This window comes from Myxine glutinosa, chromosome 1 (assembly GCF_964187855.1).
Source record: "Myxine glutinosa chromosome 1, kmMyxGlut1.1, whole genome shotgun sequence".
Classification (NCBI taxonomy): Eukaryota; Metazoa; Chordata; class Myxini; order Myxiniformes; family Myxinidae; genus Myxine; species Myxine glutinosa.
The window spans coordinates 376,346,114-376,368,418 of record NC_136261.1 but is presented as its reverse complement, the minus strand read 5'-3'; the positions used below and the strand labels follow the sequence as shown (position 1 = coordinate 376,368,418).

The 22,305-nt window shown below is 44.3% G+C and overlaps 2 protein-coding genes across 9 annotated transcripts in view; one reads left to right on the top strand and one right to left on the bottom strand.

Annotated features, from left to right (window-relative positions):
* LOC137415451 (RNA-binding protein 10) overlaps positions 1 to 21,039 on the top strand; it is a 44,198-nt gene extending 23,159 nt beyond the window's left edge. For 4 of the 8 annotated variants that reach the window (XM_068101040.2, XM_068101048.2, XM_068101033.2 and 1 more), the window contains exons 5-26: positions 1,924 to 2,070; positions 2,408 to 2,477; positions 6,492 to 6,565; positions 7,413 to 7,493; positions 7,593 to 7,653; positions 7,748 to 7,831; positions 8,095 to 8,255; positions 8,415 to 8,512; positions 8,622 to 8,685; positions 8,887 to 8,952; positions 9,064 to 9,163; positions 10,584 to 10,651; positions 13,064 to 13,160; positions 13,327 to 13,418; positions 16,140 to 16,301; positions 16,659 to 16,811; positions 16,947 to 17,027; positions 19,061 to 19,264; positions 19,376 to 19,450; positions 19,701 to 19,801; positions 20,011 to 20,140; positions 20,642 to 21,039. In XM_068101040.2, the coding sequence (XP_067957141.1) occupies positions 1,924 to 2,070; positions 2,408 to 2,477; positions 6,492 to 6,565; positions 7,413 to 7,493; positions 7,593 to 7,653; positions 7,748 to 7,831; positions 8,095 to 8,255; positions 8,415 to 8,512; positions 8,622 to 8,685; positions 8,887 to 8,952; positions 9,064 to 9,163; positions 10,584 to 10,651; positions 13,064 to 13,160; positions 13,327 to 13,418; positions 16,140 to 16,301; positions 16,659 to 16,811; positions 16,947 to 17,027; positions 19,061 to 19,264; positions 19,376 to 19,450; positions 19,701 to 19,801; positions 20,011 to 20,140; positions 20,642 to 20,767 (2,295 nt within the window). In that variant the 3' untranslated portion in view covers positions 20,768 to 21,039. Of the gene's footprint in view, positions 1 to 1,923; positions 2,071 to 2,407; positions 2,478 to 2,662; positions 2,896 to 6,491; positions 6,566 to 7,412; positions 7,494 to 7,592; positions 7,654 to 7,747; positions 7,832 to 8,094; positions 8,256 to 8,414; positions 8,513 to 8,621; positions 8,686 to 8,886; positions 8,953 to 9,063; positions 9,164 to 10,583; positions 10,652 to 13,063; positions 13,161 to 13,326; positions 13,419 to 16,139; positions 16,302 to 16,658; positions 16,812 to 16,946; positions 17,028 to 19,060; positions 19,265 to 19,375; positions 19,451 to 19,700; positions 19,802 to 20,010; positions 20,141 to 20,641 lie in introns of those variants that run through there. The other 4 variants (XR_013621851.1, XR_010982083.2, XR_013621852.1 and 1 more) reach the window with 2 other exon arrangements.
* LOC144889902 (uncharacterized) lies at positions 4,510 to 6,498 on the bottom strand. Its single transcript, XM_078771113.1, has 3 exons — positions 5,313 to 6,498; positions 5,121 to 5,276; positions 4,510 to 5,006 (listed from the first exon to the last, which is right to left on the bottom strand). Exons 1-3 carry the CDS (start codon positions 5,956 to 5,958, stop codon positions 4,510 to 4,512), a joined length of 1,299 nt encoding a protein of 432 aa, XP_078627239.1. The 5' UTR covers positions 5,959 to 6,498.
* Positions 21,040 to 22,305: the final 1,266 nt, after the last annotated feature.

Here is a 22,305-nt window from a genome sequence, read left to right as displayed (position 1 = left end):
GGCGGACATTTGGTGAATTGTAGTAAGATTGTGCAAGTTTGATTTTGTGTGAGGATGATCAAAGTGTAGTGTTTAAGCTCTTGACCACTGGCGATTTAAGTTTGAGTTCTTTTTGTTGATTATTTGCTCATGAAACACTAAGAACAGTTGCATGTGGCGATAACCCTACGGTGGTGCTCTGACTACAAAAATGGAATGTAGCCGGTCAATTGTAATTTTTATGCTTTCGCCCCCGAAGATGGCAGGAGGAATTATGTTTTAGGGTTGTCCATCCGTACGGGCTAAACTTCGTTTTTCTCGGTAACCACATTTCCGATTGAGACAAAATGTTGTGGGTAGGATCAACACCCATGCAGAATGTTTTTATGATAATTTTGACGTCGTCATAGGTCATGTGGTATGGCAACCATCTTGGATTAAACTCATTAAAAAATTATTTCTCAGAAACCGCTGATTGAATTTTTTTTAAACTTGGCACATTGTCAAGTACTCCCAATGGGGAACAAAAGCATGATAATGCTGACATCATAAGTGAAGTGGTATATCCGCCATAAATGTTTTGATCAAATGCCTTATCCTAAAAATCTGAAATTGCATGCACATTATCTATGACCCATATCATAATATTGAGATATTAAATTTATGACATCATAGGTCACATGGTTTGGCAGCCATATTGGATTTAACCTAAAACCCTAAAAAAACATCTCCCAAACCCTGGTGTTGGGCTCGCGGCTAGGGTGCCGGCTTAGGATCCTAGGATCCTGGGTTCGAATCCCGGTCGATCGCTGAATTAACGCCAGGGGGGGTTGACTCAGCCTGTCATCCTTCCGAGGTCGGCTAATTGAGTACCAGTTCACTGGTAATTCCCTGTTTGTCGTTAAAGGCGGAAAAAAGGGTTGGCGTCAGGAAGGGCATCCGGCCGTAAAACATTGCTTCAAAAAGGGGACAAAAAACAACAACAACCACGGTTCCCGAAAAAGGCCAACCCCCGCTTTGCGGGGAAAAATGGCCTCTAAAGGTGGTTATTTATTTTTATTTTTATATAGGTCACATGGTTTGGCAGCCATATTGGATTTAACCTAAAACCCTAAAAAAACATCTCCCAAACCACCAAATCGATCGATTTGAAACTTTACTTGTGTCATGGATTAGGCATGGCGATTAAAAGTTGATCACAAAAACCTCATGGGTCACATGGTGTCGTATTGGATTGACGAGAAAAATATTAAATAATTATATTTCAGAGACCGCTTACCCTATCGATGTGAAACTTTACAAATGTCATCTAACACCATTGCTGCATACTGTTTGAAAATTATGACATCGTAGTTCACGTGGTTTTGAAGCCATCTTGGATAGAAAAACAAACTTTATCTGCTCAGCACGAAACTTCACCAGCATGATCCCCTACCCATACATATGGAGAGTTTACATTTTTTATGTCATAGGTCACGTGGTTTGGCAGCCATATTAGCTTGAAAAGTGGCATTTAAAAAAAAATCCCTTCTCTGAAACCGCTTCACCGATCGATGTAAAACCTGTCCTGTCTGGTAAAAATGTGATACGTGAAAACAGTTGAAGGGATTTAAATCGAACTTGTTTATTTTTAGGACAATGAACGAGGGCATCTACCAGTTGTGGGACGATGCGGAGGCATATTGGCGACACAGTAGCATTGCTCTAGTTTCTTCTACCCCTGTAGATCCATACAGTGGACCGTAGACATGATGACGATGATGATGAGTTAAATTAATTATTATCAGGGGTCAGCAGATTTAAAAATGCAGATCTTTTATTTTATTTATATAATGTTTGCTCTCGCTCTTGATGCTTTGCATTAGTTTAGATAACAACTTATCAGGTAATGTGCTGTGTGCTGCACGGTGTTTGAGATCCTTAAATTGATTTCTTCTTTCGTAGGATCGAGACGTGGACCCTTACGATTACCCAGGGTACCATGCTGATGGTGAATACAGAGAGCAAGACTATCGCAGCAGCCGTTCCGAAGAGAGGCCCAGTACTGTCGTCGTAATGCGGGGCCTGCCCTTGACTGCGTCAGAACGAGAAGCAAGTTGTTGTTCATGTTTTCTTTAAATTGGGATGTGGTTTGGAGGGGTGGACAAGGTGGGCTCGTTGTTGAATCTCCTGTGATACATAATAACACAAACTTCATGTAAAGAATGTGCGGTACACCATTGTTTATATTGTTTTTGTCTGGTTTGTGTTTGTTGATTAATTTGTTCATTCATTCATTCATTCCTGTTCATCGACCTCCTCATAGTTCACTTGAGTGCTCGGTTTGTTCTTGTGTTGTCTTCAATTACCGTATATCTACCAATATACAGCTCTTCATAATTGGTTCGGCAACTTTTGCAAGCACCAATAATTGGTCTTTATGTTTCAGATCGAGGAAGCTGTCCGAATGTTTGACATGTCTGTGAAAGACGTGAGGCTTATCAGAAATGTGCTTACCGGTGAGTTCAGCCTCGGTTGCATCTCCTTCGTTGTGCAGGGTTTTGCATGTCGTAAGATCCTTGCATTGCCAGTGGAATGGGAATGCGGCATTTACTTTTCCGATGTACAACCTTGTTAACGATCGTAAATGACATCAGACATCATTCGTTACTTGTACTTTAACTGTAGTTGACGGCTTCGGATATGTTGGGATTTTGTGAGTAACGTTGAGGTGAGTCAAGCCTGCTGAGCTTTTCTCCAGCTTGTTTGTGTATATATTTTCTTATTGTCTACATCTCCGGGCCACGATTACTTGCTCAGCCCTCAAGTCATTTCAAAAGATGACCCATTGGAGTAACGGTGGAAATCAGCCAAGTCAAGCTATCATGGTTGACATGTCTGTGAAAGACGTGAGGCTTATCAGAAACGTGCTTACCGGTGACTGCTTACTGTGTCTCCTTTGTGCAGCTTGCAATCTGCATGTGGTTTCTTTTCAGCACCACAAGTCTTTTTTTTTTTCAGTCCCTGATTGAATATTATGGGGATACACCAAAAAGGGGGCGGGAGGCGAGGGAGGTTTCTGAGAATACGGCACTTTCGAAATGACGTACGGATACTAAACAAAGACTTTTGTTTACTGCGACTCGTTTCTGCTTACTGTGCACTTTTAACTTGCCGTTTCTAGCGTGAAATCCGTGATTCAAATCGTCTTTTCAACATAATTTTCAGGATTTACACCAAAGAGTGGCAATTTCAACATGGTTAACCATAATTGTTTTCTTCCTGAATGAAAGAGTGGGACTTGTGGAAATACAGGAAATACAAGAAGTATCCGTGGATAAGAGTGAGTAAGTGTGTAAAAAAACGCAAGTGGACGCTTCAACTTTTAGCAACAAATGCAAACGTCTACACACACGCACACGCACGCACACACGTCGGACCCCACTGTTCACCGGGGATACGTTCCTGGGAAATGCTGCAAATAGGGGGGGGGGGGGGCATTGCTTCAATGGAAAAAGGGGGGATTGGTTCCGGTACCATGAAAATCCGCAGATGACGAGGCAAAATCCCGAGAATGTCGACGATAATCCATGAATGCATGCTGTGCCATTGTTTCAATGGGGGAAAAGGGAGATGGCTGATTGCGCTAATAGATACTGTGCAGTGTTTTCCTTCTGTTGAGTAACTCGCAGGGATGACGTGTTATGCAGCTTGTGGGATATGCCGCGAAACATTGTTTACCTGTGAATGGCGGTGGGATATGACGTGAAGCTGTTCACAGTGTTAATGACGGGATATCACGTGAAGCTGTTCAATGTTGATGACGGGATATCCCGCAAAAGCCATGAAACCGCGAAACACACGGCAGCGAATGCAAGAGCAGGCCATGTTCGCGGCTCGTAGAAGATGTTTTTTTGCGTACGTCCAGCTGCTTTATGCATGGCTCGTGAAAGATGGGGCTTATAAATGTGGCAAGCTAGTGGTTCGTGAAAAATTTTTTGCCCCCCGGAAAACCGCGAATTAGTGGGACACGGCCCCGAATTGAAAAAAATAAAAATAAACCCGCTAACCTGCGGGACACTTTTCCGCGAATAGAGAAACCGGTCGCATTTTATCAACCACGAATAGGTGTGTGTGTGTGTGTGTGTGTGTGTGTGTGTGTGTGTGTGTGTGTGTGTGTGTGTGTGTGTGTGTGTGTGTGTCCGTGTGTGTGTCCGTGTGTGTGTCCGTGTGTGTGTCCGTGTGTGTGTCCGTGTGTGTGTGTCCGTGTGTCCCCGAAAGCTTGTGAGAAAATAAAACATCGATTGTCTTGAAGCTACGTCCACTACTTATTTAATTTCTTGCGATTAGTTTTTAATGCAAATGAGGCACTCTGCTCACATTGTGGAGTTTCTGCTATTTCTCACAGTTTTTATATATATATATATATCTATATATATATATAATATCTACAATAGCCGTTACAAGTCCCCCTCCCAACATGATTTATATTTTTTAGTTCTTACACGAGCCTCGATCTTGTATACAAAAAAAATAAAGAAGTAAATATCGTTATTTTAAACTTTCCTTGTGCATGCACAAGCCCCCTATGTGTCCTTCCAATTGGTGTTCAGAAACACCTAATCCAGATAAATAGTCCATGATTTGTTCAGAAACACCTAATCCAGATAAATAGTCCATGATTTGTTCGGAAACACCTAATCCAGATAAATAGTCCATGATTTGTTCGGAAACACCAAATCCAGATAAATAGTCAATGATTTGTTTGGAAACACCTAATCCAGATAAATAGTCCATGATTTGTTCAGAAACACCAAATCCAGATAAATAGTCCATGATTTGTTTGGAAACACCTAATCCAGATAAATAGTCCATGATTTGTTTGGAAACACCTAATCCAGATAAATAGTCCATGATTTGTTCAGAAACACCTAATCCATATAAATAGTCCATGATTTGTTCAGAAACACCTAATCCATATAAATAGTCCATGATTTGTTTGGAAACACCTAATCCATATAAATAGTCCATGATTTGTTCAGAAACACCTAATCCAGATCAGTCCATGATTTGTTCAGAAACACCTAATCCATATAAATAGTCCACGATTTGTTCAGAAACACCTAATCCATATAAATAGTCCATGATTTGTTCAGAAACACCTAATCCAGATAAATAGTCCATGATTTGTTCAGAAACACCTAATCCAGATAAATAGTCCATGATTTGTTCAGAAACACCTAATCCAGATAAATAGTCCATGATTTGTTTGGAAACACCTAATCCATATAAATAGTCCATGATTTGTTCAGAAACACCTAATCCAGATCAGTCCATGATTTGTTCAGAAACACCTAATCCATATAAATAGTCCATGATTTGTTCAGAAACACCTAATCCATATAAATAGTCCACGATTTGTTCAGAAACACCTAATCCATATAAATAGTCCATGATTTGTTTGGAAACACCTAATCCATATAAATAGTCCATGATTTGTTCAGAAACACCTAATCCAGATAAATAGTCCATGATTTGTTCAGAAACGCCTAATCCATATAAATAGTCCATGATTTGTTCAGAAACACCTAATCCAGATAAGTAGTCCATGATTTGTTCAGAAACACCTAATCCATATAAATAGTCCATGATTTGTTCGGAAACACCTAATCCAGATAAATAGTCCATGATTTGTTCAGAAACACCTAATCCAGATAAATAGTCCATGATTTGTTCAGAAACGCCTAATCCATATAAATAGTCCATGATTTGTTCAGAAACACCTAATCCAGATAAGTAGTCCATGATTTGTTCAGAAACACCTAATCCAGATAAATAGTCCATGATTTGTTCAGAAACACCTAATCCAGATAAATAGTCCATGATTTGTTCAGAAACACCTAATCCATATTGGTAGCGACCAGTTTGGGGTTTGTGAAGCAAATGCTTGTTCACTTGGGCCTTGTGAGTAAGGAGTTTCAGTACGAGCAGATTTACCATTCAGCAAGCTGAGAAAGTTATCAAAGCCCTTTCTCTCAATGTTTTTCCAAACATTTCAGCTTATTTCAGAAGCTTTGTGAACCATTTTAGGTAACAATACTTATCTCCGTCATGTCATATACTTTATGATGCTCAGAACGCCGACATTTCCTGGGGTTTTTGCGTATGCACGCCGAGCATTCTGGGGCGGAATACGTTATTTCGAAAGTGCCGCATTGGAGTGGTTTGAAATTTGGCCATCATCGGTGCCTGGAAGTCGCATCGCTTGGGACTCATGCTGATGCTTGCACCGTGTGATAGAGGGCAAAGCGGGGCCTGTTTGGAGTTTAGCTGTTCCCTTTAAATGAGTAGTCTTCACAAGATTACCTCAGTGTTCAGTTCACTCGTATGTATCCATGCAGGTCACCCGTGGGGGTGTTTTCTGTACCTGTGGAAGTGTTTGGTTTTTTTTTTTCAAAACGATTGGTGCTTAGCATAATGATGTCGGTGCTCTAACTAACACCGCTCCGTCTATATCTGAATGCCACCTCTAGGTCAGAGCCGTGGGTTCGCCTTCCTGGAGTTTTTACACTTGCAGGACGCTACCAGATGGATGGAAGCCAATCAGGTTGCTTTGAACTGTGAATTTGCCGCCCGAAAGCGCAAATACTTAGTCTACCCCCCATGCTGCTAGGTTTTCACTGCACACCTCATCTGCTCGTTCTGCCTGTTTAATGCATACCTATGGTTTACCCTCGAGAGGTCAAAGTAACGCATACCCTTTGAGGTCGTCGAGCACATTTGGCGCAATTTTGCGACTATCAACTTGTGATGCACTTGTACAAAAACAATAATAATCAAACAAATTTGGGTAATTGTGAATAATCGTTGCCCCATTTCGCTAACTTCATAAGAATTCCCAGCAAGCCATGTTTTTATTTTATCTTTATTACTTTCTAAGTGCCATTCTTTATGTGGCAGCCAAAGTGCAGATGTTCATTAAGAGCAATTTATTTTGCCTCTTTCTCACTACCTGATTCATTCTAGTCCATACTCAAATCTACCTGCACTAGATGATGCCTCATTGTTAAAATTCCTGTCACTCTCACCCTACTGAAAACATTTCAACCTTGGAATCTGGACTTATTTCATTCCTTTTAACACCTTAAGCCATAGACCTACCTGTGTTATGACTATGGTTAGATGGGTTTTGATATTGGGTTTCAAGGCAGCAACGTTCCCTCGGTCTCCTCCATGTTTCAATCTCTGATCTCCGCTTTGGCCTCGTACCAAACCAATAAAAAACAAAAAACTTGTTCAGGCCTACCCCTCTGCGCGAAGTTGGAGTTCCGGCTTTACGCAGGTGCTCCAGTTACACCAGGCCTCTCTCCATCGCTTGGCCAAGCCTGCCTGAGCCACGTTGCCACTTCGTGTATTAAACGATGTTTGCTTCCCTGCATCTTGTCTCTTTGCAGCATTGCTTTACCCTGCATGGGCAGCGGGTGTCTGTGAACTACAGCAAACCCAAGGTGGCAGATGATTGGTTCTGCAGCAAGGTCAGGGAGCTTTCTTCCCCCATGTAGAACATTATTTACTTGTTGGAGTTTTACTCTTGTTCTGCTTTTGCTAATTGGGAATTGTGATTTTTGTTCCAGTGTTTTTATCAAAATTTTAAAAGGAGGGAGCAGTGCTTCAAATGTGGCTCCTCGAGAGTTGGTGAGTGTTGATGTTTTTAACTTTTCTGGGGAAGGAAAGGATATTCAAACTTTGTACATCAATATGCGCATTGTTTTGAACGATTTTGTTGCAGCGTGTGGTGAGGCCATCCTTCCAACTCCCCTCAATTCGCTACCAGTAGGAGGGGAAATGTCTTCGGACAACAACGCAAACAACAGTAAGCGATGTGGCATCCGGCTTGAGAGTGTTGCGCGCCCTGGTGCTCGGTCGTATTAACTCCATACGTGTCCGGTTCATGTTGATGCCGTCACCGGATTCTTCAGCTGGATCTCAGTTCCGCAAGCTCTATTTAACTTCACCGATTTATTATTTAGTTTTAACTTGAGTGTTTCTCTCTCTCTCTCTCTCGCTCTCGCTCTCGCTCTCGCTCTCTTTGCTTTGCATCATTTGAAGCCAAACTTGTGTCAACCACCTCCACAGCACTGATTATTCGCAACCTGAACCCCATGACCACCGTGGATTCCATAATCTCAGCACTCGCCCCTTACGTCATGCTCACGCCTTCAAACATCCGTCTTATTAAGGACAAGATCACAAACATGAACCGTGGTTTTGCGTTCATCGAGCTTGCCTCGGTGCTGGTGAGTGCGTCCCTCCCCAAACCCAAGAAGTTGTTTCAGACTTTCCATTGGGTGGTGTCTTTTGGTGCAGAGTGATTTGCTTGGACGAGATTGGTTGAATGAATTTCTGTTCTCCAGGCATTGGATTTCTGTTAAAAACGTTCTCTCCTGTTTTTTCAGGAGGCGAGTCAATTGCTGCAGATTTTGAATATGCTGCGTCCCCCGCTGTCTGTGGACGACAAGATTGTTAATGTGGACTACGCGAAGGGAACCAAGAGGTAGATTTTGATGGAAGTATCATCGATTTTAATTTCCAGGCGTCGTTGAGAGATATTGTATGACGACAGCAGTTTGCTCTGTTTGAGACTTAGCAATTGTGTTTTCCAGGGAATCGTCATCAGCGTCGGTCGCGAGCCTCGCTATTGCTGCTGCCCATTGGTCAGCCACGCAGGTGATTGATTATTTAATTTTGAAACATATAGGTGGAGAATTAATGACCGATTGTGGGAGGATGTGTGTTCCAACACCAAATGGAGTCCATTCTTGATGCAGTTTTACACGAAGTGTGGTGTGTGAATGAAGACTTGAGTTTAAGGGTGTGGTGTTGAGAATCTCTTACCATCTACCTTGTTGGTGTTGCTATTACCCTCAGGGAGAGACGTGGCCCGGCCAATCGGGACAGGCTGAATATCCGAACGGGGAAGTACACACGTCGGAGGTGAGCACTACTCGCTCATCCCGAGTAGAGTTGTGGGATAAATAGAGACTTTGAGGAGGGAAGCTCACTCATTTACGTTTTCCACACTCTATACTGTTTTACATTATGCAGGGCTATGCAGATTACAATCAATCTGCGGCATCATGCGAGTCGGGCCAGGCCGGTGCGTCAACAACCGTGACTTACAGCGCCAATGCCACTTTGTCTGCGGGTAAAGTCCTCAAGATTCTGTCTCGTACTTGTTACCTCCACCACCGAAGTTGGACAGTCCTGTCTGTCCGTCTGTCTTGTGAGCAGGATATCTCAAAACGTTGTGGACAGGTTGGGTGTGTGACAAGGACGAATTGATTCTATTTTGGTGAAGATCTGGGTGGTATTTTTTTGAAGTGATTCTTCACCATTGAGAGATGGGTCCAAAACAATATATAACATATTTACCCCCACCACCAAAGGTGGATGGAGGTTGTTTTCACTCCTGTCTGTCTCCTTGTTTGTGAACAAGATATCTCAAAAAGTTGTGGACGGATTCAGACGAAATTTGGCAGAGAGATAGCGCATGTCGTGCGTGCATGCGTGCGTAAGCAAAGGACCGAATTCTAATTTGGTGTGTGGGTGCAACTAGGCATATGGAAGAACCCTATTGAAAATTAGGTCGCCATGTCAAAATCCAAGATGGCTGTCACCATATCTAAACCTTGTGAGCACGATATCTTGAAAAATAAACGAACTGCTAACTTCTAATCTGGTGTGTGGGTGTATCTAGGCATAAGGAAGAATAACCACCTTTAGAGGCCATTTTTCCCCGCAAAGCGGGGGTTGGCCTTTTTCGGGAACCGTGGTGGTTGTTGTTTTTTGGTCCCCTATTTGAAGCAATGTTTTACGGCCGGATGCCCTTCCTGACGCCAACCCTTTTTGCCGCCTTTAACGACAAACAGGGAATTACCAGTGAACTGGTACTCAATTAGCCGACCTCGGAAGGATGACAGGCTGAGTCAACCCCCCTGGCGTTAATTCAGCGATCGACCGGGATTCGAACCCAGGCATAAGGAAGAATGCTATTGAAAATTGGGTCGCCACGTCAAACTCTAAGATGGTCGCCTTGCGTCTTCCACTTTGTCAACTCGCATCACTTCACCGACGGGGGACGGAAGTGTAACGCTTGTTTTGAAGTGATTCTTCACCATTGGAATATAGGGCCAAAAACAACATACAGCAGGATATCTCAAAACGTTATGGACGGATGATTTTGATTGAATGTGATTCTGTATTGTGATTTTCTGGTCTACTCTGGGACACAAAACGTAAACTATTCACCTGGCGGAGGTATGCTCTCCACTGAGTGCCGTTCTAGTTCAAAATGTATATGAATTTGGATGGATTATGACAGCTCGGTGGATGAGTTGGATAGGTGACTAGAACAAGCCGATTAGATTTTGGTTCAGGTCCGGATCCATATCCGGCCTATTTGTGGATACAAAACCTAACCTGTTCAGCTTGGCTGACGTATGCTCTCTACTGAGTGATGTTCATGTTAATCATCTGCATTAATTTTGTTTTCAAATTTACATTGGTCTTTTTAAGCCTCATGCAATTCCTTGACGTCGACTACATTTCCTTTGCCTGATTTACAGCGCCAGTACTGAATACCACAGCGACTGCAGGAGATGATGGTGATCTGTTGGATGGTCTGCCCACAACGGTGCGTATCTGATTTGGTTGTGGATTTGTGAAGCGATATGCGATCTTAGACCTGCCTCCCTCGCTGCAAGACTGTGAATATTTGATTGGTGAAAAGTTGTCATTTTGCTTTTTGTATTTTTGCATCGTTCTATTTTGAACCCAAATCCAGCTATTTCCGTGAACCCAACCGATTTCCTGTGGTTGACACCCTCACCCTGCATCCCCTTCTCTGGACTGACAGAGACAGGTTGCTCAAAATGGTGTCTCAGTGAAAAGTGCACAATTGGACAAACTTCAATCTGAATTAGTGTTTTACAGATACCACGGATGAGATCTTGGTTTTGAGACTGCAGAACATGCCCATGAAGTAATAAAAAAACCACCTTTAGAGGCCATTTTTCCCCGCAAAGCGGGGGTTGGCCTTTTTCGGGAACCGTGGTTGTTGTTGTTTTTCGGTCCCCTTTTTGAAGCAATGTTTTACGGCCGGATGCCCTTCCTGACGCCAACCCTTTTTGCCGCCTTTAACGACAAACAGGGAATTACCAGTGAACTGGTACTCAATTAGCCGACCTCGGAAGGATGACAGGCTGAGTCAACCCCCCTGGTGTTAATTCAGCGATTAGACCGGGATTCGAACCCAGGATCCTAGGATCCTAAGCCGGCACCCTAGCCGCTAGCCCAACACCAGGGTATAAGTGTTGCGTACTATTACCATGAAGTAATAGATATCTGGAATTCCTATCCAGATTTTTTTTGACAGTCACCCATGTTTTTATCTGTACTTGTACGTGCGCACGTACCACATTGTGGAACATATGAGACTGTACGCAAGTTGGCCGCTCTCACCTCTGCTTAAACAGCCAAATTGAACCATTAGTGTGAATCTCCTCTTCGCACCGAAACCTAGCGGGTTGTTGCTCAGCTTGCAGGAAGGGATATGAGGGAGGGCAGCTGTCCCCATTCATTTCTGTGCACCAATCGTGTAATGAAAACGCTCGAGGGAATAAATTACCGTGGGGTGTGTTCCACATCACTGTCCTGTGAAATCATCCCTCTAATTTCACATCTCCATGACTATCCTTCCACTAAAATTCTATTCTACGAAGGTTTTATTATTCCTGTACATCCCCAATCTTTGACATCACTGAGCTCCAGACTTCGCCCAAATTGGACATTTCAAATACATGGCCTATCAAGGGGGTTGGAAGGTCTGTGTGAGACAGACCAATCGGGACCACGGAAGTTAAGTGGTGCCCGGAGCGCTGTGCAATGGTTTTAAAGGCCATCTCCTCACCGACCTCTCCAATCAGGGCTAGACTGTTTGGCTGTGAGCCAATCATCTGTTTGTGACGTGACTGGCGGGCTCTATGGAGGGACAATTGTATTTTTTTAATTTTTTTAAACGTACTGCAAGAGTTGGCTGGAGCGAGCCCGGAAACCCTCGCGACAGAGTGGACGGTCGGTTTGGGATGTGCTGCTATCAGAGAGAATCCAGAGCATTCCTTTTTCTTTATTTTCGTCTTGACATGAGTGAGTCTCATTGAAGAGCAAGGAGGACCTGACGGTGAGACAAACCTCATGTTATTGAACAAACAGCAGAGGAGGAAACACAAACTAGCAAGTTAGATGGTTGGGTTCGGAAAGGTTAATTTTGGCTGGAGAAAATGTCACATCCGGAAGGGCCATTTATTGCAAAACAATTCTCGCTCTTATTATCCTCACCAGAGGAGAGGGTATTGCATTTGAGTCCGTTTGTTTATCTGTTTGTTTGTCCGCACAGAATAAATATGATTTTCTCTGCAACCATTGGTCTGATTGACAGGAAATTATCACCACAGGTGCACCATCTTGGAAAAACTGAAAAAAATTGACATGGCTCATTGTAAAGAACTCTCCATGGGGAATAACATGTGTTAATGATGATGTCATAGGTTCCTCCATTATGACGTCATAATTCGACAAGTACAAAACTTCATCCGATGAAGATGAAATTTCTTCACCGTCTATGGATAAATTGGTGTAGAAAGAAAAATGATGACGTCATCGATCACGTGGTTCGGCCGCCATATTTGTTTTAACATAGCCTTAAAAAAAAAACACTAAAATTACGTCCTGGCGAGGGTCTGCAATCTCTGATTGCTCTTTCTTGTTTAACCTGTTTTTCAAATGCATTTTCATTGGGTTCATATAGCTGTGCCCAAATAAGCTTGCTCCCCTCCCCATCCAAATACTGCACAACCTTAGCAAGTGCTTTCTTTTACTTTCATAATTAATATTGTCCTGTTTAACCAAGGATAGCCATTATATTGTTGAATAGTCCACTTATTTTACAACCCCCCCACCTCCTCCTCTCTATTTTCACACTGATTTAATATTGCTCCTCTTTATGGACTATGTTTCACCTGCAATGCCACGGCCTGTTCCACTGCAGGCTGGGTGTGCTGCGCAAGGTGGAGCCCAGGGGGACTCGACCCAGCAAGAATCAAACCTCGTTCCTCCAACTGGTACACAGCCCTATCAAAAGTATCGTAAGTACTATAATTCTAATGTTAATGGTATTCGTGTAGCCTGCATTCAAATGTGCCCCCTCTTTGATTCTGTAACTATAGTAGCACGCACGTGTTTCCTTCCCCGTGCTCGAATTAATTAATTTTAATCGGGTTTTCGTCTTTTGTTGAACAAATGTCCCTGCAGCCGTGCCCGATGTGTCGACGTACCAATATGATGAGAGTTCGGGTTATTACTACGACCCTCAGACAGGCCTCTACTACGACTCGACCTCCCAGGTGGGCCGACCCTGGATTTGTAACTTTTTGGGGTTACATAAAGTTAAGCTTTAACCTGATTCTTGCTTGTGTCCGTGTAATTGGTGTTTAAGATTAATCCTAAATTGAAGTAGCAAGGCGATGTGCAACTAATGACTTTCAGACTAATTGGTATTTTGGGAAATGTTTTCCCTGTTATTTTTCAAGGCGGCAAAGGTAAGCTTGCTCATGTCATACTCTATTAATTTGGTTGCGTTTAAGGGAGTCTAGCCTGGGTTCGAATCCCGACACAGCTATAAACTGTCATCGGGACATCCTGGTGATTCATCATTATGTGTGCTGTCCTTCGGTTGGCATTAGTTGGTGGACTTTAAAGACCTCACTATGTCCTTCGTGGGGAGTCGGCGAACTATCGTCAGAACCATGAACAAATTACCAATTCCTGCCCTAGCTAATGCTGGAAAGGCAATGGCAAACTACCCCTTAAAAAACCCATGCCAAGAACATGTTTTGGCATCGCCGACACTCTAACTCATGATGATGGATACAGTAAGTACATTTTATATTATTTATTATATGTGTACAGAACCACCTTTAGAGGCCATGTTTCCCCGCAGAGCAGGGTTTGACCTTTTTCGGGCACCGTGGTCCCCTTTTTGAAGCAATGTTGTATGGCCGAATGCCCTTCCTGCCGCCAACCCTGTTAGTTTCCTCTTGCAACACACAGGGAATTACCAGTGAACTGCTACTCAATTTGCTGACCTTGGAAGGATGACAGGCTGAGTCAACCCCCCTGGCGTTAATTCAGCAATGGACCGGTATTCAAACCCTGGATCCGAGGATCCCAAGCCGGCACACTAACCGCTAAGCCAACAGCAGGCTCGAATTATTATATTGTTGCGGATCTCTGACGTCGGCCTTCCCCTTACCAAGGGGGGATTAATCCCCTTGTCTTTTTACTAGCCGACGTGATCCGGGGCGATCCGGGGCTATCACGTTCCTTCCGGTCGGTGTTAAATAGGGTTGTAAGCCGAATTCTTATTACCTAAGTACTAACACCGGCCGTGAAGCAAGGAAATAACCCCACCCGAACCACGGTTTCAGTGGACATGCCGAGCGAAAGCGAGCCGCGATTTGGGCCGTTAACGTAAACTAACCCGATTAGAGCAGTTCCTGATCGTGCCACGCTTACCCAATGGAGAAATCACTAAAGACGGTCGAATTAAGAGGAAAACAGGAAGAACAGGTAATTTATTACACACTTTGTACAAAGAAGAGGAAGAAGAAGCAGAAATATACAGTGAAGAGGAAGAAGCAGATACACAGGACAGCCTTATACAGTTATACTTATACCCTGGACACGGGCCCGTTCACACTCAGTCACACACCCAGACTCACTCACACGGGGTTTGTAGATGGTCAGGCGATGGTCCCAAGGGTCTCGTTCACAGCTCGCTCCGGTCCCCGACTCGTGCCGTGAAGACGATGGTAGACGGCAGGCAAGATCTTCGCGTGTCGGTGACGTGGATCGGACAATTATACTGGGGGGGGTCGGTAAGCTGGCGATTATACTGGCGTAAGTAATAGTTGTACCGGCGCCTTATACGCGCTCCCGGTATAGTTCGGTACAATGCGCCACTTCCACAAGTCCTCTGCAATGCGCCGCTCCGGCAATGCTTTCACAATGATGTCACCAAAGCGCCTTTCCCAATCGACCTTCCACAACAATGCAATGCGCTCCAAACCAAGTCCTTGTAACCAACAATGCAATGTGCTCCAAACCAAGTCCTCAAGTCCTTTGCCACTGCCGTATGCACGCGAGTCCTCTCGAAGGGCTTTGCGCGCTGGGTTATATCGCGCCGCTTCAGCCAAACCTCTCGAATCTCTAGCCACACCCTTACCACGCCCTATCAGGCCATCTCACCCGAGCCCTGGTTGGTTGTTGGGGTCTTACCGGCTCCGCCCTTGATGTCTGCTTGACGTGGCCACACCCCCGACCTCGCGCTCCGCCCCCTTTTCGGGCCTTACCTCGTGGCATTTGGGCTGGTTTGAGCGAAATCCCAAGGGCAGCGAACGCTACTGGCAAGCAAGGTGCAACAACTGCGAGCATCCTAATGCTAGGGGCAATGGGGTGCAGACTGGATGGTGTGCAATGGAGTCGATTGGAGGGAGGGCTGCAGAATGAACGGGGCCTACTCTTATTTGTTTTACACAACGCAGATGATAACTATTGGAAATGGCCTTATCTCACATATACTAAGAAATAACTAACGTTCTAAGGTGACCTACGTGTTGCATGTGGACTAGCTATGGGGTGCAACCTTTAACCTTTAATGATGTTACCTGTGTGGTTTCTCAAAACCGCAACAATATGCTTACGCTGTGGACAATTCTCCATTGCTGGTTGCATTTTTGCTGCGTAGACAAGTCTGGGTTACCTGATTGTATTTGGCGGGTTTTGAATGTTTGTGTTGGCAGCTATTATTTGTAAGAATGTGAATCGCACCATGTGTTTTGCAGAATTGACTGCTTTGTTCTGTATTTGACAGACTTTTGCTTGTCTGACACATTCAGATATCTCCTTTTCCTCGACCGTGTTGTCGAGTGTTTCTATGATACTTGTTGGTGTGGTTTTTCTTTGCTTTAACCACCTTGTGGCAATTTTTTTTAATTCCTTACCCCCCCCCAACAATGATTTTGCATGATTTATTCTAATTTTTATCCCATATTTTCATTTTGCAGTATTACTACAACTCGCAGACACAGGAGTACCTGTATTGGGATGGAGAGAAGCAGACCTACTTGTCTGCAGCATCTCGCATGGAGCAGCAGAGCAACCAGGATTCCAAGGATAAAGAAGGCAAAGAGAAGAAGGAGAAGCCCAAAAACAAAACAGCCCAGCAGGTGCGCTCATTAATTAATGCCATCATCCTCCTCTCTCTCTCTACATTTTAAAGCTTGTCGGATTCTCCGGTCACATTGTTGCACCGTAAAAGGAGATGTGATTACGGAATTCGCTCTGTGCTCCCCTTTTCCTCCAACTTTGTTTGGTGCAGTCGAGTTTTGGATATTTATATTTTATCTCCAGCATTATTTCGCTTGCAGTATGTCATGTGCTGTTCTTATTAACGATCATCGGTCGCCTTCGCGTATCCTGTTTGGAACGTCTGATGATTCCTGTTGAGTCTTGACACAGTTGGCAGAACTTAGAAAACCTTTCCTTGTGTTATCGTGAACATTCGTTTGCTCTGTTCCCTGTAGATTGCCAAGGACATGGAACGCTGGGCCAAGAGTTTGAATAAACAGAAGGAACTGTTCAAAAACAGCTTCCAGCCAATCGGTCCCGGCGGCCGTGACGACGACCGCAAGGAGTCTGCCACAGCCGACGCAGGTTACGCCATGTTGGAGAAGAGGGTGCGTACAGTGCAACGATGTTAAAAATGGCTCCATCTGGTCTTCACTTTTGTTTGGACTGTTCAATGTGTGGTTGTGCAAAGTGTAGGCTAGATCATGTCCTCTGTTCTTTAATATTTATATTTTCTCCTCCAGGCTATTCAAGCCGAGAAGCAAATGACTGTTTTCAACCAAATACAAAAGATCCAAGAAAAATCTGAGGAGGAGTTAAAGAAGGTTTGTTCTTGCTTTCTTGATGTACCACGGGTTGAACTCACTTTGGATTTCGCTTGCACGATAGGGCCTTTTTTTTCCCCCTCATTACCCTTCCAACAACAACAACAGGCATTTTAAGGCCATTTCTCATTACTCTTCCATTTTACTTATTTTGGTGATTGCTTTGCTGCAATGACATTGAGCATTTAACAATTATGGATCCATGCGGTATATAGGTGGTGGTCGATCTTGGGTCCTTGACGGATGCAAAACTTCACATTGATTTGTGAATCTTTTTTTTTTTTAGTGTGAAGTGCGCATTTTTGTCCCCCGTCGCACAGCGGAGCAAAAGGGGGACTATGGTTTTCCCCTCCGTCCATGTGTCCGTACGTCCGTGCGTGCGGGCATGCACGTGTGCGTGCGGGCGTGCGTAAGCGAAGGACCGCATTCGAATTTGGTGTGTGGGTGCAACCCACGTCAAAATCCAAGATGGCCACCGCCATGTATGTCTGAACCTTGTGGCTCAATATCTTGAAAAATAAGCGAAGTACCAACTTCTAATCTGGTGTGTGGGTGTATCGAGGCATAAGGAAGAACGCTGTTTAAAATTGGGTCGCCACGTCAAAATCCAAGATGGCCGCCTCCATGTATGTCTGAACCTTGCGAGCGAAATATCATATCATAGCATGTTTTCTGCGTCTTCCACTTTGTCAACTCACATCACTTCCCTGACGGGGGACCTAGGCGTAACGCTTGTTCTTTTTACCTTGATTGTTCCGTTGATCTGTTGGCATTACCCATCGATCGTTCCATTTGCCAAGCCTCCAAACGAAAGCACTTGTGGGGCTTTCTGTGGCACTTTTTGATTTGGATGATCCAAAGGAATCCGAGCAGGATTTGCTCACAAACTTACTGCGAAGGATTTGACCTACCTTACTGTTTCCTCTTGGTTGGAAGTGGTGTTTTCATGTGAACAAACCAGGGGAGACTATCCCCAACCAGCCTTGTCAACAGGTTGCAGATAGTCGATTCCCCCCAAGACCCTAGGGTCCTAAGCTGGCCTAAGCTACCTAAGCTGTTGGGGACAATCAGGCAGTGATTGTTGAGGGTGAAGTTGGTTAACCAGTGGAATGGTTATCCTTACAAACTGGTTCAAATACCCAATGATGCATTCGTCACCTGGTGAGTCTGACACACCATAAAACATGATCCCCCCACTGTCTTGTGTTGTGGGTTGTCAATGGTCGGAGCAAGATTATCAGGAGGAAAACTCTGATGTAACGCTAATGGATTGGGGAAGCTCATCGTTAGGGGTAGTAGCACCCTTGGTGGAGCAAATGCCATCAAAAGGTGGATGAGATGATATTGGCCAATGGCAACCAGAAAACTACACCTGTGCGAAGAGGGTTGGTACACTGTGTTGCTGAAGCCATGGGAGGGCATGTTCCTCGTCCGGTGGACGACACTGCAGTCCGTTTCTGCCCCAACCACTTTTGTACCATGTTTTCATGGCATAAGTGTCACCGATGTCTGTTTTTCAGTGCTTATTACTCAAAAAAGCAGAATTTGAACGGCACGTGTTAGATGTACATGTAGTTCTTTGGGGGTTTTTTTTTTTACCCGCCCATCTAACTAATTAAAATCCTGACAAACGGTTGTGTCCGTGCTGTTCAACAAAATATATTTTTATGCTACACTGATTCTAACGCCCGCACATCCCTTACCCCCGATTGGGATGCAAAGTTCAAATTCCAGATGCTGTCAATTTTGCCTGTCGTCTTCAATGTGGAACTGTGCAGTGCGGGTTGTGCGTGCCCTCCGTGTTTCGCGTGCTTTTTCTCCGTGAGCCGAGTGAAGCCCATTAGGGCAGTGGCCATTGGGTCGAAGTGCAGAACTCGCCAACAGTAGGAATTTAATTTGCTTACCTCTAATTTGACCTCTACTTGGGTTTTCTCTTGCTTGTTCTTGCTGCTTGATTTCCTGGTGAGTTCTTTCTTTCTTTTTTTGTGGTGGTTTTGGCAAAAGCATGCAAGTGCCTCATTTCCATTTTTCAGGCATCATCTATGCTGTCTGTGACCCCCTCGGCCCTCGTTGCTTCGTACGGTGGCGGCAGTGATAGCGAAGACGAGGGACCGGGTGCAGAGGGCAAAGAGGACAGACTTACGGACTGGGCCAAGATGGCGTGCCTCCTGTGTCGGCGGCAGTTCCCTTCCAAAGAAGCGCTTATTCGTCACCAGCAGCTCTCTGACCTGCACAGGGTGAGTGCTGTTTGATCCGCGCCTTTCCTGTCTGAGCCGAGCATGTATCGGTGGTGGCACTTTGTTCAAGATGATGATTATGCATCTCCGTTTTATTTACCTCGTTTGCAGCAAAACATGGAGGTTCACAGGCGTTCAAGATTGTCTACGGGAGATCTGGAGGAGTTGGAGAGGAAAGAACGTGATGTAGGTCGTTGTGCTTTTGCTTGCCTCTTTAAAACTCCAATCATTGTGTGGTTCAGCAAATGGATTCTCCTAGAAATCGTTTGTGTTGTTCACCTGTAAATATTAAGAACGAAACATTGCCAAGTTCTTGAATCGTATGCTTGTGCAAGGACATTTGTGCTAAGCATAATGGTTTGATTGTGACGTGCTGTTTTGTACAAAGAAAAAGTTAAGTAATACAACGCTGAGTTAACATATTTGTAAATATCAGGCCAAGTATCGGGACCGGGCGGCCGAGCGGAGAGAAAAGTACGGCATCCCTGATCCCCCAGAACCCAAGCGCAAGCGTCCGACCGCACCAGAACCCACGATGTAAGCATTGCGGACTTGAGATGGCGGCCGCGCTCGAGAGCCTCCCACTAGCGAATAACTTGATTTGGCGTGTCTCGCCTTCAAGAAGTCATTTGCTTCTGCTAGGGCAACTTGAGCGCACAGCGATCGATGAACGCTAGCGCACGATACCGTACAAGTGGTTGCTTTCTGTTTACACACTGTATCCCCTATCCTCCTAATTTGTGCAGAAACTTTGAGCAGCCAACGAAGGATGGCCTCACAGCAGACAACATCGGCAGCAAGATGATGAAGGCGATGGGCTGGAACCAAGGCACAGGCCTCGGCAAGAAGGAACAAGGCATCACCCTCCCCATTGAGGTTTGTTTTAGGTTTTTGTTTTTTGTTTTTTTTCCTTGCCCGTCGCACTAACCTAAAGTCTCGTTTTTGTTTCTGGCTGGTTCTCTTGTTTGGACAGTGTGAGTGAGTGATTGGCTTTCTCCACTGAAGTTTCTTCATGTGAGACTTTGTTGCCCGTCACAGCCTGGTGTTGGCTTAGCGGTTAGGGTGCCGGCTTGGGATCCTGGGATCCTGGGTTTGAATCCTGGTCGATCGCTGAATTAACGCCAGGGGGGTTGACTCAGCCTGTCATCCTTCCGAGGTCGGCAAATTGAGTACCAGTTCACTGGTAATTCCCTGTGTGTCGCAAGAGGCGACTAACAGGGTTGGCGGCAGGAAGGGCATCCGGCCATAAAACATTGCTTCAAAAAGGGGACCACGTTGCCCGAATAAAGCCACCCCCTGCTTTGCTGGGGAAAATGGCCTCTGAAGGTGGTTTATACATGTGAGTGAGTGGTCTCTGTGGCTGGGTCTCTTTCTTAGGCACAGAAGCGGATTCAGGGTGCTGGTCTGGGTGCCCGAGGTGCCACCTACGGAACCACGGCCACCGACACGTACAAGGACCACGTCCGTAGAGCAATGATGATGCGTTTCAGTGAGATGGAGTGATCGGGTTGCACCATGCTGCACCTTCCATGGTGTTTGTACTCTGTTCATGGATTTTGCTGTGGTGTTTAAATAAATCTATCCTATCAAAATGGGGAGGGGAGGTGGGGTTGGGGCTGGAAAAAAACAGATATATAGTTTCTGGTTCAGATTTGGATTCAAAATGTACCATGTACATTTTTTTTTTTTATCTAATCTAGTCCTCTGTACATATTTTCACTTGTACATGTTCATGTTGTCTGTTGTACATCAATAAAACTGTTCGTTTTGTTAAACTCTGGGGCGCTGTGTAACTTCCTTCATGGCTACACGATGGGCGCCAGCTTGCAGTTTGAAGTGAAGTCCGTTGATTACACATTGTGCGGGAGGGAAGGGAGCCTGCCCTCCCATTCTCCCACCCTCCAGGCTCACTTGTCTTCCCTTTCTCGACAAATGACTCAAGTGTTCTTTCCTTTGCATTTCTCATGACTCGGCAGCCAACGGTTTATTTATCTTCTGCCTTCTCTCCTTTTTTTTTTTTTTTTCTTCTTTTTTCACTTGAGCACTTACTCGTTCAACCTCTTTCACATTTAACTCTTCATCCTGACACAAAGAGAAACCTGTTCTTCTCTTCATACTTTGAGGTCTGGCACCTTTCACCTTGAGCTACAAGCTTTACCTGCTGGAGCATCTGCACAAATTATACCGTGCCTGATTAGTTCCTCTATTCCTTATACCCAGCCTATAGCTCAGTTGAGTTTATTTAATAAAAAGTATCAATGGGAATAGGTTTGTTTTCTTTGGAAATCGATGCTCTGCAGTCGAGTTTGTTCCAAAAAGAAGGAAATTCGATTTTTATGAACACGAAGATTTATGAACACATTTTTGAAAGTGAGGTGGCAAGATATCAAACTTCCAAGAAAGATTGCATGGACACTGTACAAATAAATTTTACACAATGGAAGAATGAGCCTTTAGAAATTTACCAAAGTGAAACGACTCGTGTTCCGAGTTTGAATGTACGAGCACTGTGAAGCAGCTCTGGTGAAAAAATGACCGAAACTCCCTTATTCGAGCCATAACCTCTTCATGTAATAGGTTGCAGAAGGAGACAAAAGTCGAATTGTTTGCGTAAATGAGGTTTTATTTGTTAAGATCTCCAAGCAGTCTGCATAACATCATAATATCTATATCTTCCAATACTCCCTGGAGTAGGGTCAATATACGAAAAAAAAACTCACCTAACCCCCAAAAAATTGATACAAAAGGTTTTTCAATGGATTCTGGTACCATTGGGCATGCTAAATAACATACTAAAAATCTAGTAACATCTGACTTCCGGAAAGGGGTCATTTTCAAGATGGCGTCCAAGATGGCCGCCGGGAGCTTAAAATGGCCATATCTCAATTATTATTCAACCTAGAAAGGTGGTTTTGGTGTCTAACCCTAGGTTTTAGGGCCCAAGGAATCCAATTGAATCAATAAAATTACCATCAGTTAATTATTTATTGACAAGTCCAAGATGGCATCCCAAGGTGACATCCTGATCCACTAAAATGGCT

Coding starts and splice junctions, on each gene's coding strand:
- LOC144889902 (XM_078771113.1), bottom strand. CDS start 5,958: ATGGTAAATCTGCTCGTACTGAAACTCCTTACTCACAAGGCCCAAGTG. Junction 5,277..5,312: donor GGACTATTTATATGGATTAG/GTGTTTCTGAAC, acceptor GATCTGGATTAG/GTGTTTCTGAACAAATCATG. Junction 5,007..5,120: donor GGACTATTTATCTGGATTAG/GTGTTTCTGAAC, acceptor GATCTGGATTAG/GTGTTTCTGAACAAATCATG.